A 14893-nucleotide genomic window follows, 5' to 3' on the forward strand; every position below is an offset into this window, starting at 1 on the left:
GCTGGGTTACAGGTGTGCAGCATCAGGCCTGGTTTGTGCAAAGCTGAGAATCCCTGAGATTCCCTGCAAGTTGGCAAGCCCTCTGCCAACTGACTTCCATCTCTGTCGTTCACCCCTTGAGCACTTGGAAGTTTAGGCTCCTGATTTGAAGAGCCAGAAGGCCAGTCTAGTCCTTTATTTGATGACCGGGTCAGTGATGCCTATGACGCTCATCAATTGCCCAACATTTGAGAGCCCAAATCTGGGCCTCAGTTTACCTCACCGTGTCGTCCTTCCCTGCAGACCCGCTGGACCCTGATCACACTGGTGCCAAGAAAAAAAGTCACCTGAGCCTGTCAACACTGCAATCGAAAGAGTACAAGGAGCTTTGGAGAAGTTTTTATTGTTTAAAAATCATAATTGAAGCTTCAAAAACATACACCCCAACATGTCCCAACTCCAGACCCTAGTCCACACCCTAATCCGCGGTTCTCTTGTCCCCTCCTGCCGCCATTAGGCAGGACTCTGCTCCAGGAGACTGCCACCCGTTCTCCTGCCCAGTTTATTGTCACCAGCTACAGAGAGGCATGGTAGCAAGAGGGGGATAGTTGGCTCCCAGCATTTCTGACCCCTGCACATGTGCAGTCTGTGAGCTGTGTGTGGGAAAAGGAGGCCAGGTTCCCGGGCAGGGGACCTCTGAGTGAAAAGACGAAAGCCAGTCTCCACTCAGCCCACCCCTCCCCAAGCCCTGGCTCAAGGGAAGCTGTCGTCATCATCCTCCGCCATCTCCTTGGCAAACTCCAAGTCCTGCTGCTCTCGCTCACGCCGTTCCTGTGGAGAGAGGGGCTGCCGGCTTCACCCAAGGGAGGGGCTGCCCTGCCCTGCCCTCCAAATCCTTCCCTGTTTCCCTTTGAAAAGGTCCACCCTTCATTCTTGCTCACCTCTGCCGACTCCAGGTCCTTGTTGTAGGATTTGGGAGGAAACCTCATGGCCTGAAAACAGCAGGTGGAGAGAAGCAGGAATCACTGGCATGCCCACTGCCTGCTTCAGACACCAGCGTCTGAACATGGTGGGCCATGGCCACCCTCCTGTCCAGGTGGGAAGTTATCTATGCATGCATGCATCCATCCATCCATCCATCTATCTATCTCTAAAGGCTGGCTGGCCTCAACCTCAGAGTTCCACCTGCCTCTACCTCTCATGTACCGGGACTAAAGGTGTGCACCACCACACCAGTTTAGAACTGAATTCGACCAGATGTTAAAGGTGAGGCATAAAGGGCTAGGTCACAAAGGGCTTCCCACATCTGCACAGTACACTTTGTCAGATTTGAAGGGTGACAACAACACCCTGGTTCCTGGGTGAGAAGGAAGACCAACAAACTCAGTGTCTAGGTACAGAAGGGGTTAGAACCTCCACAGAACTAAATGCCGCCCCATGGCTTATACAGGTGAGCCTGGCCAAGTGCTCCAGGGTGTGCAGTGATGGTCTCAGTAGTCAATCCCTGAAGAAGGCTGGCCAGGCAGCAATTCACCATGTTTCACAGGCAGAGGCAGGGGCTCAGAGAGGAGTAACATCCTTTACATGCTACAGAGAAGGCACTAGAGTCCTGCTGGAAGGGGCTATGAAGCCTTGGCTGAGTCCTCTGTCCTACGACCCTGCTGCACATCAGTGATTTTTAGACACGGGCTAGGAACTGGGTACTAGTCAAGTACTAGGCTTCCCTGAGGATTCTGGGGGAGGGAGGGTCATAAATGGCAGCTAGCCCAGTCAGTAGCCAAGGGCGGCTCACCTTGACAGACATGTTGTGGATGTCCAGGCAGAAGGAGATGCGCTGGTGGAAGGCTAGCTGGGGTTCCCGGGTAGAGTAGATATCAGTCATCTCTTTGGATTGAACGTAGCCCTTCTCGTGATTGATGCTGGCCTCAATCACACCGTCCCGGATGGCCTGCAGGCTCCCAGAGGGAGGAAAGGTCATCTCCTGCGCTGTTCTAGTCCTCTATCCTAACACTCAAGCCCAGACTCATTTTCTTCCTGGCAACCTCCTGGCTTTGCTACAGTTACTGGCATTTCCTGATGAGACTGGGTTACTGCCATACTCTCTGGCGAGTTCCCTTCTACTCCTGCCCCCTGTATAAGAGGCAGGAAGGGCGCATCCCACCTTGGCGACAATGAACTCTGCATCCTCTGGACTATCCAGCTGCAGCTTCTGGGCAATGTCTGCCAGGGAGATGCGGGAATAGGAGAGGCTGATCATGCGCACACCTGCGGGAGGAGCAACGGATGGGCAGATGGGAAGATGGGTCACCACCCACCTATCCACAAGGCTGCCCATGCCAGGAAGAAAGTCCACCTGCACCCGTTCAGACCCAAAGCCACACCTGTCTTAATCACATTGTGTCGCAGTCGGATAATTAGGGTATAGGTCCCATCTGTTTGAAACTTCTCTCCAAACTGATCCAGGACTTGGTTGAACTTGGCAAGATTTCCTGTCCTAACAGCTGTAAGGAAACAGGAGCACCTTAGTTGATGTAAATGGGCACACACACACACCAGGCCCCAGGGCAGGGCTCTGGGAGGGAAGCCTTACCTTGGGTGAGAAGGAAGTAGGGCATGAGAGAGCGCTTGAGGGAGGGCTGGCGGAACTGCAGGCGGTCTGGGATCTCCCCCAGCAGGAGCTCCACCACAATCAGAAGCTTGTGCACCTGCAAGGGGTGTGACAGGGAGCTCAGTGGGCAGGGAGCATGTAGATGGGAAAACGAACAAGGCGCTGATCTCATCAGAAACACTGAGGCTGAGAGGACAGAACTGTGATACACAGTCAGGTGGGCAGAGAGACGTACATACACATTAACTTAAAAGGGAGAGAGACGCAGATGGCTCAGCAGTTAAGCATGGCTGCTGCTCTGCTCTGGCAGAGGACAGGAGAACTCCAGCTCCAGAGGATCTGATGCCCTCTTTGGGCACACACTAATAGACACCCCACACACATTTAAATAAATAAAAATAAATCTTAAAGAAAAAGGGCCAGATGTGGTATTAATCCCAACAGAGACAGGTGGGTCTCTGTGAATCTGAGGCTAGCCTGGTCTACACAGTGAGTTCTAGGACAGCCAGGGCTATGTGGACTCTTTCACAGACATGCACAGAGCAAACAACCACAAAGAGGGTGAGAGGGAAGCAGAGGTTAGAAGAATGGCAGGCACAGTGTGACACTAGGATGCAGCCTGGCATGGAAGGAGACCACATGCTGAGGCCACTAGGAGCCTCGAGTCTCCTCAGGGTCCCCAGAAAGGAGTCCATCCCACCCGTACTTTGATGTTGGTCTAGTAAGACCTCCTGTTCGGCTTTAAACTTCAGAAGTGGAAGGGGAACAAATTTATGTTTGCCTTTTCAAAAAGGCAGGGCTATACAGCTTGGGTGAGCCCTGTACTTGCTAATTCTTTAGGAACAATACTCCTACCTCAACTTCCCAAGTGCTAGAATATGACATGCACCATGAAGCCTGGCCAATATACCTGCTTTGTCTTACTTTGTATCTTTATTCTTGGAAAATGTCCTAAAATGTATTCTGATCATATTCATCCCCCATTCCCTTCCCCTAATTCCTCTCAGATCTATTTCCAAAGTCTGTCTTTTAAGTTCTGTGTTTTGTTTTTCTGAGACAAGGTTTCATTGTGTAGCTCTGGCTGTCCTGGAACTCGCTCTGTAGACCAGGCTGGCCTCAGTCTTACAGAGACCCACCTGCCTCTGCTTCCCAAGTGATGGGATTAAAGGCATGCGCCAACAGAACCCGGTTATCTTGTAAGGTTTATGGTGGAGAATAAATAGCCTTTATCTACTCCTGAAGAAAGCGAATGTTCCCAACCCCCCACCCCCCGTTTACCAGCAGCACCAGCACCCAACAATTCAGATGCACACTCTGGGCACAGTGACGCCCATCGTTAATCCCAGCATTTGGGAGGCAGAAGCTAGCTTCATCCACACAGAGAGTTCCAGGCCAATCAGGGCTAAACAGTGAGACTCTGTTGAGAGAGTGTGTGTGTGAGAGACTTCTTTGTAAACAGGGTCCTTGCTACACAGTCCCAGCTGGCTCAAACCTGCAGTACTCTTGCTGCTCTTCCCAAGTGCCTGAGCATACAGCTGTGCCCTCCAGCCCAGCTGCAACCTATATTTTAGTTTTGAAAGGGGCGGAGCAGGGACTAGGCCCTCTCCTTAAACACACACATCCCAGGCTTCCTCATCAACCTAACACTGGTCAAAGAACCCAGGCCAATTCTCGGCATCATCTTGCCCCGAACCCTTACATCTTGTTTGAGATACCAGACTTTCCAGCGGGGCTCCACCAGCATGTGACACTATCTCACTACCTGTAGCTGTCATGATTTTTGTTATCTGAGGCACGCTCTTACATTACGTAGTCCAGGTTGGCCTCAAACCTGCCACCTGCCTGTGTCAGTCTCCTAATTACCTGGATTACTGTGTGCCACCACACCTGCCTGTTAGCAATTTTTTTTTTTAAAGATTTATTTATTTATTATGTATACAACAGTCTGCCTCCATGTATGCCCGCTGCCAGAAGAGGGCGCCAGACCCCATTACAGATGGTTGTGAGCCACCATGTGGTTGCTGGAATTGAACTCAGGACCTTTGGAAGAGCAGGCAGTGCTCTTAACCGCTGAGCCATCTCTCCAGCCCCCCCTCTTAGCGATTTTTAAAAGACACTTTAGCACATGACTTACAGTGTGAGCAACCTTCCAGGCTGCTCGTGTGTCTGGAAATTCCTTTGTGTGAAAATTCTAATATTCCAAAAACCAGTTCAAATTTAAGATTTCTTACTCTTTAAAACCAGTGAGCCTAGTCCGAATGGAACGCCACGCTCTCCGCCACTGCCCCTGCTCACTCACTGACAAGGGGACAATGGAAGCTGGTGCCATGCTGCGGCAGGAACATAGGCCTATAGCTGGAAGAACTGGGTCCCCAAATTGGGCTCTGATACTTTACATAGGCCCATGGTCCTTGGAGGCAACATTCTCTCTCCCCGAAGCATCACTACCGAGAGACGCCTTCTTCATCCTTGTCACTCATGGTGCCGAACACCAAAGCCAATCCAGAGGCCTTTTGTGTCTGAAGGTATGAAGTGGCCAAGGTTTCTGTGCACAGGAGCCGTCAGCTTTGTGAATTAGGACACTGTCTGGATTTCCCGGCCACAGACAACACTCATCAAGACAGGCACTTAAGGGTCCAGGTAAAAGCCTGGCCTTCTCAACACGAGCCAGGCCATGCCTAGAATAACTGCTCAGAATGCTGGGGAACCAGGAACATCCCAAACCCATCTCAGCATGGGCAGCTGCAGAGGAGCTGAAGTGCTGCTGGCTGCTCCTGCACTCACAGCTGCGGCAGCTGTAGGGATAAGGGTCAGGAAGTGCGAGCTCTAGCACAGGGAAGCAGACCTAAGGGTACCAGATAGGCAAGAGAGGGAGGGCAAGGAGGTTGGCTGACCGTCTGTTTGAAGCCAACAGCTGTGTGCTGTGGGGCCTTGCGCAGGGCATTGGTCATCGTCCTCCGGGCTTCAGAGTACTCCAGCTGGATAGCTTTGATTCGGCCTGGACAGGAGAGGAGAGTGGGTCAAAAGAGTGTGTGGGGGTGGCACACACTTTTAATCCCAGCATTTAGGGAGGCAGACATGCGGATCTCTGAGTTTGAGGCCAGCCTGGTCTACAAAGCAAGTTCTAGGACAGCCAGGAAAACCCTATCTTAAAAAAACCAACCAAACAAACAAAAAGTCACGTCATTCACCATGAACACTTAAGTGGCTTTAGAACAGTCTAAGCTCTTGTTGCCTGATGATTTGCAGCGTAGCCCATGTGGAGACCTTGACTATGCTAATCAACCAAGCTTTACCCGGTCCCTCCCATGCCTATCTAGGATGAGTGCTGTCTGTGCCAAATGGTCCAACCCTGAAAAGTCTGCATCAAGGAGCCTGAGCCGCCTCCTGCTTTGTGGGTGGGGACCCCTGCTTACCTGTGTAGTAGAGGTACCTGGCCCACTCGTTGTTGTTAGCCTGTTCGGGGAAGACAGACTTGGACACTAGTTTCTCAGCCTGGTCATACAGGCTGTAATGTAGGTAATTCCGAAGCAAGAGGTTCAATAGGGTAGCCTGTCCGTCCGCATCATGCCGGAGGGTGGCTGTCCGGAGCCGGGCATGCAAGAAACTTTGAGAAGGAAAGCAAAAGGGTGTCAAACCCTCAAACCATGTCAGATGTGGTGGGTCACATCTTTGATCCCAGTCCTTGGGAGGTAGAAGCAGGTGGGTTTCTGAGAGTTGAGGTCAGCCTGATCTACTTGTCTAGTTCCAGGACAGCCAGGGCTGCACAGAGTCCCCATCTCAAAGACAAACAACACAAAGTCTCAAAACACAACTCTGCACTGCCTGAGCACCACACGTTCACTTTTGGTCGGCACTTGTCTAGAAGCACGAGTCCAGAAAGGACAGCACCTGTGCTTTACCCAGAGGGACAGATGGTGGCAGAAGCTAAGGAGAAACCGGGGAAGAGCAGCAGGCAGGCAGGAGGCAAGAGGGGGCTGGCTTCTTTCCTTTCGTCCCTTGGCTGTGAGCCCGAGCCTTCAGCAGCTGAGCTGTCTCTCTAGCCCCACTTTTCTTTTCTTTTTTTTTTTGTTTTTCGAGACAGTTTCTCTGTGGCTTTGGAGCCTGTTCTGGAACTAGCTCTTGTAGACCAGGCTGGCCTTGAACTCACAGAGATCCGTCTGCCTCCGCCTCCCGAGTGCTGGGATTAAAGGCATGTGCCACCACCGCCCGGCACTAGCCCCACTTTTCCATTTTCTATTCCACTTATGTGTGTGCACTCGAGTGCCAGCGTGTACACAAGGGCACAGGACAGCTTCCAGGGGTTGGTTCTCTCATTCCACTTATGTGTGCGCACTCGAGTGCCAGCGTGTACACAAGGGCACAGGACAGCTTTCCAGGGGTTGGTTCTCTCATTCCACAACCTGGGTCCTGGGGATCAAATTCAGCTTCTCAAGCTGGGCAGCAGGTATCTTTACCTACTGAACTATCAATATGGTTGAATTTCTTTTTAATTATTACATTAAAAATTGTGTATGGGTGAGTGTGCACTGGCACAGCTATGGAGGTCAGAGGCCAACTTTAGGGAACTGGCTTTATCCTTCTATTCTGTGGATCTCAGGGATAGAACTTGGTTGCTGGACTTTAACACACTGAAAGGTTTCACCAGCCCTGATGGATTATTAACAGCCAGGTCCCCACAGGACTGAGACGGTCACAGGGAAGGACAGACTGAGGAGGTTGTCTAGTCTGCCCAAGGAAAGAAAGGAGGCAGCATGCTGGGGAGAGGAGAGATGAGTCAAGAAAGAAAGAGGAGAGTCGGTTCAGTTCTCAGAAATGCCATGACGGCTCTGGCTTTTCTAAAGGGCTGGAGCTGTGGTGGCAAAGCAGGTTTTGAACAGAAAACCAAAATATTTCTAGTGTGTCCTTTCATCCCTCACTCCTTAGCTGTGGGCTAACAAAAAAAGCCAGGGGACAGTTTGTTAAAGCCCAGAGGTTATCTCCATCACTTACCCAGGATCTCTGCTCCCCCTCTCAGGGCATGTTAGCTATTACCCATTACCTGCTGGGTATCTGTGTGGTCTGAACAAGAATGTCCCCACAGGCCCATATATTTGAATGCTTAGTCACCAAAGAGTGGCACTATTTAGAAAACTTAGAAGGGTTAGGAGGTGTGGCCTTGTTGGAGTAGGTGTGGTCTTGTAGGTGGAAGTGTGCCACCAAGGTTTCAAAAGCCCAGGCATCCAAGCACTCAGGAGGCAGAGACAGGAAGATCCCTGCATTTGAGGCCAGCCTGGTCTGCAGAGCGAGTGCCAGGACAGCCAGGGCTACACAGAGAAACCCCCCAAACAAGAATGCAGCTCTCAGCTACTGTTCCAGAGCCATGCATGGTGTTAGAACAACAATGGACTAACTCTTATGAGTTGCCTTGGTCATGGTGTTTCTTCATTGCAACAGAACAGTGACTGAGACAGGACCTCACACCCACTAGTCCCTCAACTGTGTGGCAGTGATGACCATGGCTCTGATCCCACGGTAACCTTGGCTCTCGTACCTGCGCACCACATCCAGCTTGTCCAGGAACTCATAGACCCGGGCATGGTAATAGTAACACTTTGCAGCTACGAGGTCCAGGGCTCGGCGGTTCTGAGTGCTGATCTTCTGCATCAGGTCATCAGAGATTTTCTGGGCCTGGTGGGTAGGGGGCACAAAAGAGAACCAAGTGGTAATCCCTCCAAAGGCCAAAGAGGAAATATCATGAGCCAGCAATTCTGCTCCTAGATGTATATCCAAGAGAACTGTAACCAGCTACACACAAGCCTATAAACAAATACTATTATCTGCATCATTTAAAATAACCCAAGGATTTCTTGGTAGCTGAAGAACACTTAAAAAACCAAGTGTGGGGCTGGAGAGATAGTTCAGTGGTTAAGGGCACTGACTGTTCTTCCAGAGTTCCTGAGTTCAATTCCCAGCAACCACATGGTGGCTGACAGCCATCTATAATGAGATCTGGTGCCCCCTTCTGGTGTGCAGGCCTTCATGGAAGGAATGCTGTATACATAATAAATAATAAATCTTTAAAAAAAATAACAAGTGTGGTGCTGCATGCCTATAATTCTAGTGCTCAGGAGGGAGGAAGATCTAGTTTGAGGCTAGGCTGGGCTAAAGACATGAAACTAAAACAAAAACTAATAACAATAAGCAAAGAAAGGCATATTCATTGGAATATGTCACAAAAATTGCCAGTCACAAAAATGTGATCCTCTAGCAAGTCTCAGGCCAGCCCGGATTAGAGAGCAAGACACTGAAACAAAACAGAACAAAAACAACAGGCTAGGGTATGGCGTGGTGGGACAATGCTTGCCCAGCAGTAGCACAAATGACATCCTAACTTCCACCTTCAGTTAAAAGCGTAGAATGATGGGGGCTGGAGAGATGGCTCAGAGGTTAAGAGCATTGCCTGCTCTTCCAAAGGTCCTGAGTTCAATTCCCAGCAACCACATGGTGGCTCACAACCACCTGTAATGGGGTCTGGTGCCCTCTTCTGGCCTGCAGGCATACAGACAAGACAGAATATTGTATACATAATAAATATTTAAAAAAAAAAAAGAAAAAAAAAAAGCGTAGAATGATGTGCTCACTGATCCATGCTATGCCATTACCCACTGCAAAATCTTTAAACTTTGTATCAAGAAGCAAATCTTCCAGAGATAGAAAGCACACTGGTGGTTTGTGGTAAAGAGGGTGGTGGTTGTGCGGGACCAAGGAACATGCCCTTGGTGTTAGTGCTGATGGCTGTAGAGCCTTCTGTGTATACAGAAAAACCACCCAACTGTCTACAAAAACAAACAAAAAACAAAAAAGCAAAAGCAAGCCGGGCGGTGGTGGTGCAAACCTTTAACCCCAGCACTCGGGAGGCAGAGGCAGGCGGATCTCTGTGAGTTCGAGGCCAGCCTGGTCTACAAGAGCTAGTTCCAGGACAGGTTCCAAAGCTCCAGACAGACCCTGTCTTGAAAAACAAACAAACAAACAAATAAACAAACAAGCAAGCAGGAGTTATAAAGGCTTGTGGGCTGGCATCCATGTGGGTGCTGGGTGTCAACCCTGGGTCCTCTTCAACAGTATCAGCTGAACCATCTATCCAGCCTTACAGAGTTGGCTTTTTTAAATATAATTTTGAAAAATTATTACTTTTATTTGAGTATGCATATGCCTTCTATCAATCCTTCTGTCTCAGCCTCCTGAGTGCTTAGGTAATAGACATGCCCCATGCATGATTAGCTGTCATTTCTTTCTCTTTTGTTGGTTTTTCGAGACAGGGTTTCTCTATATAGCCCTGGCTGTCCTTGAACTCAGATATTTGCTTGCCTCTGCCTCCTGAGCACTGGGATTTAAGGTATGTGCCACCACCAACTGGCTACTATTTCTTAAAGATGTACAAAAGTTTACTCTGTGCAAATGTGAGATGGGGTCTCATTATGCAGCCCACACTGGCCTTGAACTCCTATTCTGTCTCAGCCTCTGAGCAATGGGATTGTAGGTGTGCACTGCCATGCCTGGCTTGGGGAGGCGGGATGAGAGGTAGTTCCCAGTGATTCCCTCTACTTCTTCACTGGAGATAACCTCCCCGGAGGCCTAGGGCTCACTCGTTATTCCCACCGCATCCCGGGTACCTCTTTGTAGCGTTTGCTGTTCATTAGGAAGATGACCATGAGCAGCTGGAGATAGGCCTCCACTTCGGGGAGGAGAGGGGCTGATGCAGCTTTTCCTGTACGTGGACGGAACTGTAGATCGGCTTCTGTGTCCATGGGCTAGGAGAGGACAGATTTACCATGGAGAAGTGCAGCAAAACCAAGCAACAAGAGTTCCCTGGGCACTCACTGTGTGTTTCGGCACACACTTACTGAGTGCCCACTATGCACAAAGAAATTTGCGAGGTGCTGAGGATTAAAGATAGTCCTTTTTTTTTGGAGTGTCAAGGAGGCTGACGACAGAACAGAATAAAGATTTCTATAATCTCACAAAAGGCTTGACTTAAGAGCAAAGCGACCACACCTGAGACCACTGCGAATCCTATCCAACACCCTTAAAGCTAGCCCAACTCACTTCTTCTAGGAAGGGCAGCAAGAAGTCTCGAGTGGCATTATTGGAGGTGAAGAAGCCATGCACGGCCTTATACAGAACATAGTGGTTGAGGCGGCGTGACGTGGACGGCAGCATTCGCAGTGCCCTCAGCACGAACCGAGGCTCCTTGCCTGAAACAGCCTTCTCGAGCTGCTTCACGTGTTCTTTGATGTCTGCAGAGGACCAGAGGAGAGAGAGAAGTTACTTCAATTCCTCCTGTTCCTTACCACTCTGGGGGAGCAGTTACGTGGAGCGTCTTACAAAGGGAGCGGTACGCATGTTTATGCCTTCGGGCCTAAAAGAATTATGCGGTATTTATGGCACAGTCGACCGATTTTCAGACATAACTGGAAACAAGGAAAAATACAACTGGGGCAGGGGATAGGGTAGGCATAGCAGAAAGGCACAGAAAACAGTTGAGAAACAAAGCAGAAGAAATACATGGAGATTTATCAGGGCTCAAAATAAATAGCGGAAAAATCTCAGACACACAGTACTGATGAGTGTGTCTATCTACACTACAAAAAACCCTTCTAAATAACCACGTCAACACGAGAAAAATATGTGCAACAAATGGCCAGGTTCACATTTCACTTCACAAAGAACTTACAGAACTGATTAAGAGAAACTATGCGGGCTGGAGAGATGGCTCAGAGGTTAAGAGCACCAGCTGCTCTTCCAGGGTCCCAGGTTCAGTTCCCAGCACCCACACGGTATCTCGCAACTGTCTGTAACTCTAGTTCCAGAGGATCTGACACCATCACACAGACATACATGCAGGCAAAACACCAATGTATGTAAAATAAATAAATAGATCTTTAAAAAAGAGAGAGGGAGGCCAGGTGGTGGTGGCACACGCTTATAATCCCAGCTGAGGCAGGCAGATCTCTGTGAGTTCAAGGCCAGCCTGGTTTACAGAGCAAGTTCCAAGACAGGCTCACCCCCCCCCCAAAAAAAAAAGAGAAAGAGGGAGAAAGATACTACCGGTCATAACTTCAAAACAAAAGTGGACTTGGACAAAAAGCAGAGGACGGCAAACATAAAAGACACGAAGGCTGCATTTGGCAGTATGCAAATACCTGAAAAAAACCTGAAAACAGAGACTTTTTTTTTTTTTGGTTTTTCAAGACAGGGTTTCTCTGTAGCTTTGGAACCTGTCCTGGAACTAGCTCTTGTAGACCAGGCTGGTCTCGAACTCACAGAGATCCACCTGCCTCTGCCTCCCGAGTGCTGGGATTAAAAGGTGCACCACCACCCAACAAACAAAGACACTTTTATACTACTAAATAAGCAGTATTTTTAAATGGAATGGAAACATAAACAGTAAAGAGAAAAGAACATTTATAATGTAAATCAGATTTTCAGGACAACATAAAAAGCTTTAGAAATGGGGCTGAAGCAGTGGTTCAGTGGTTAAGTGCACTGGCTGCTCTTCCTCTGGAAGAGTAGCACCCACTTGGTGGCTCACATCCATCCACAACTAGAGTTCAGGGAGTCAGACGTCCTCTTCTGACCTTCGTGGACACTGCACACAGGTGGTACACTTACAACAACCCAGGTAAAACGCACATACACAAATTTAAATTTAGACATGTTTACCCTTTTTGAGTAGTTATAAAAGTCGATTAAAAGCTTAGGTACGGAGATGATGACTGCAAAACTACTTAAAAGAGCAATAACCATGACAAACTTTAGCTGTGCAGTAATTAAGGGAACGCAGTCAAGGGCAGTTTCTTAGTGACATCCCTCACTGCGTGCTTGTGATACCAATGACCACAAATGGCAGCAGCTACTGCTTACGGAGGGCTCACCACGTATTTACTATGTGCCAGGCGCAGTTCATGCATTCTACGAAAAGACATAAAATCTTTACATACTAATATCTTGAGTCTGTGTACTGCAGCGATTTCAGTGATAGAACAGCTTGAAAACACACAGGAAAATATGTTAACCGTGCTTGTATTTTTCCCGTTACTTTAGAATTCTCAAGCTTCAAATTCTCTGCAGCAAATACAAATCACAATGAAATGTACACACACTCTCCGTCGATGCTGAGTGACAGCTTGCCATTGGCTACTTTCATTTCAGGTAAAAATCTTTACTGGACACAGATACTGTTGCCAAGTTTTTAAGTGGGAGTTGCTGCAGTACACACACACACACACTCAAAAGTACCACTCAAGGCATAACGTGGCTTATCTCCACATTTTAAAGTGGTTTCTCATGCAGTTAAGCAAAACGAGAGAGAAAAAAAAATTCTAGTAAGAAGCCTGGTCCCACTTGAGCCAGAACTTGGGGAACTACCCCGGATCTGGTGAGAAGTCTCACCTCATCCTCTTCAAACATGGACAGGATGGACTAAGTGGGAAAAGTAAAACAGCAACTTAAGAGGGACAAGAGGACAATAGGAACCCGAGAACTGGCATCTGGAAGAAAAAAGTTTGGTGGCTTTTTAGGAGTTGAGGCCACAGGTAAGCACTATAAACAAACAAGACAAACTCAGGAGTGGAAGTGCGGATGTGCTTGAACTCTTTAGGAGTGGAGGGGAAGTAAGGACCTCAAAAGAGAGGAAAAGAGCAACGGGACAGTTTAGATACTTCAATTACAGAAGTAAGGAAGCAAGCAAGGTAGAAATGGCTTTCCTAGGGAGTTCGCTAAAGGAAACCGGAGCTACAGAGCCCTCTATAAACGCTCAGCTAAGGGGCCAGTGTACTACTACCCTGGCCTCTTCAGACACAAATACAAGCGCTGATTTCTAGGGATCAGCAACATTTTGGAGGTGCTAGAATCGGTTGGATGGGGTGTACATGGAGTAGATCAGTGGGAAGGACTGAAGAAAAGCCTCGGTGAGACCAAGATGCAAGAGGGAGTATGAGGAGAGCAGTCCGTAGCCTGGAGAACAGGTTCAGTCGCCGGCCGGGGTCGAGAGCCGCAGGGTGGTGGGACGGGCACTTCCGACCTCGGCCCCATTGACCGAGGTAGGTGGAGGCTGCGCTGAGGTCCCAGGGAGAAGTCGCATCACCGTGGCCGCTGTCACCCGTGATCGCGGCACGTCCCGGACGCGGGCTCCCGTACCTTCCAAGGTGACAGTGTCCAGCTCTCGCTGGGAGTGCTCGGTCGTGGCTGCCTTGCCGTCTCCCTCCCCCGTTGAGCCGCTCCCTGTTGCTGCCTCCTCTTTCATCTCCACATCCTGGGGGGCCGGCGGCGGCGGTTCTTGTTCCCCTCCCGGCGGCGGCTTTGCCTTGTCGGCGCCTCGGCGCCGCGCCGAGCCCTCTTGCTTCATGGCGCCCGGGGTCGCGGCCTGGTCCGGGGACCGAGGCAGGGGCCTCGCCTAAACCCTCACACCAGAGACCAGGCACAGAGCCGGGCCTGCACACCAGCGCGGGCTCGCGTCGGGCCGCACGATGACCGAGCAGCTGCAAACTCCTTCCCGGCGCTGGGGCTTCTGGGAAATGCCAGGCCCGACGAGCGGATGGCCGAGTCCAGGGAGGGGAGAGAAATCAACAGCCGAGGTGCACGATGAAGGCGGATCTTCCAGGAAGTGGGAGGAGTCCGCAAGAATTTGTGGGGCTTAAGAGTGGTGATTTTATTTTCCTCCCGAGTGCGTATCTCCGGATGTCCGCGAGAGGTCCCCTTAGGCTCCAACCTGGGCTACCACAGACTCTAATACGTAAGTGGATAGGACCTATCCGAGCGCAGATCCTGATGACATCACAAGTTGCCGGGCTTTTTTTTTTCTTCTTTCTCTTCCCCTCCCGGCAAACTCTCCCAGTTTGCGCAGGTCAGGTCCCCTGTGAAATCCGTCAGGCTCGCGCTCTCAACGCACGCCGGGTGCTTCCAGCGCCGGGAAGAAAAGAGCCTGTGTGCTTGTAGCTAGGCTGTTAGATTGAACTGAGCTCAACCCCTGTGTCATCCGAACTTCCTTGTCAAATTTTTGTATAGTGCTGAATATAAGGTAGACCATCTCTGCAGCCTGAGAGTGTGTTGGAGTAGGGTGTATTTATGTAGAATTAGTCAAATTTAATAATAGGAGTCCACGTAGTATATGGCTCAGGGCCAATATGTAGAGGGTTGTTGCGAAACCCAGGTCAAGTATGGCTCATGCCTTTAACCCCAGCTCTCAGGAGGCAGAGGCAGGCTGATCTCCGTAAGTTTGAGGCCAGCCTGGTCTACAGAGCGAGTTCCAGGACAGGCTCCAAA

General features: G+C 49.8%; 1 protein-coding gene across 1 annotated transcript; it reads right to left on the reverse strand.

The window, feature by feature from the left end:
- Positions 1-366: 366 nt before the first annotated feature.
- Positions 367-14143, reverse strand: Psmd3 (proteasome 26S subunit, non-ATPase 3). Its single transcript, XM_038327929.2, has 12 exons — positions 13769-14143; positions 10676-10866; positions 10243-10380; positions 8121-8257; positions 6004-6194; positions 5482-5585; positions 2570-2684; positions 2361-2480; positions 2141-2244; positions 1772-1927; positions 921-971; positions 367-810 (listed from the first exon to the last, which is right to left on the reverse strand). Exons 1-12 carry the CDS (start codon positions 13974-13976, stop codon positions 733-735), a joined length of 1593 nt encoding a protein of 530 aa, XP_038183857.1. The 5' UTR covers positions 13977-14143; the 3' UTR covers positions 367-732.
- Between the last annotated feature and the right edge of the window lie 750 nt (positions 14144-14893).

Source organism: Arvicola amphibius, chromosome 4, assembly GCF_903992535.2.
Source record: "Arvicola amphibius chromosome 4, mArvAmp1.2, whole genome shotgun sequence".
NCBI classification, from domain to species: domain Eukaryota; kingdom Metazoa; phylum Chordata; class Mammalia; order Rodentia; family Cricetidae; genus Arvicola; species Arvicola amphibius.

Bases quoted from the DNA above. Each gene is read 5' to 3' on its own strand.
- Psmd3 (XM_038327929.2), bottom strand. From the start codon at position 13,976: ATGAAGCAAGAGGGCTCGGCGCGGCGCCGAGGCGCCGACAAGGCAAAG. The intron at 8,258-10,242 runs GTACCCGGGATG...CCTACCCACCAG, and splicing joins ACAGCAAACGCTACAAAGAG to GCCCAGAAAATCTCTGATGA. The intron at 2,481-2,569 runs GTAAGGCTTCCC...GTTTCCTTACAG, and splicing joins CTACTTCCTTCTCACCCAAG to CTGTTAGGACAGGAAATCTT.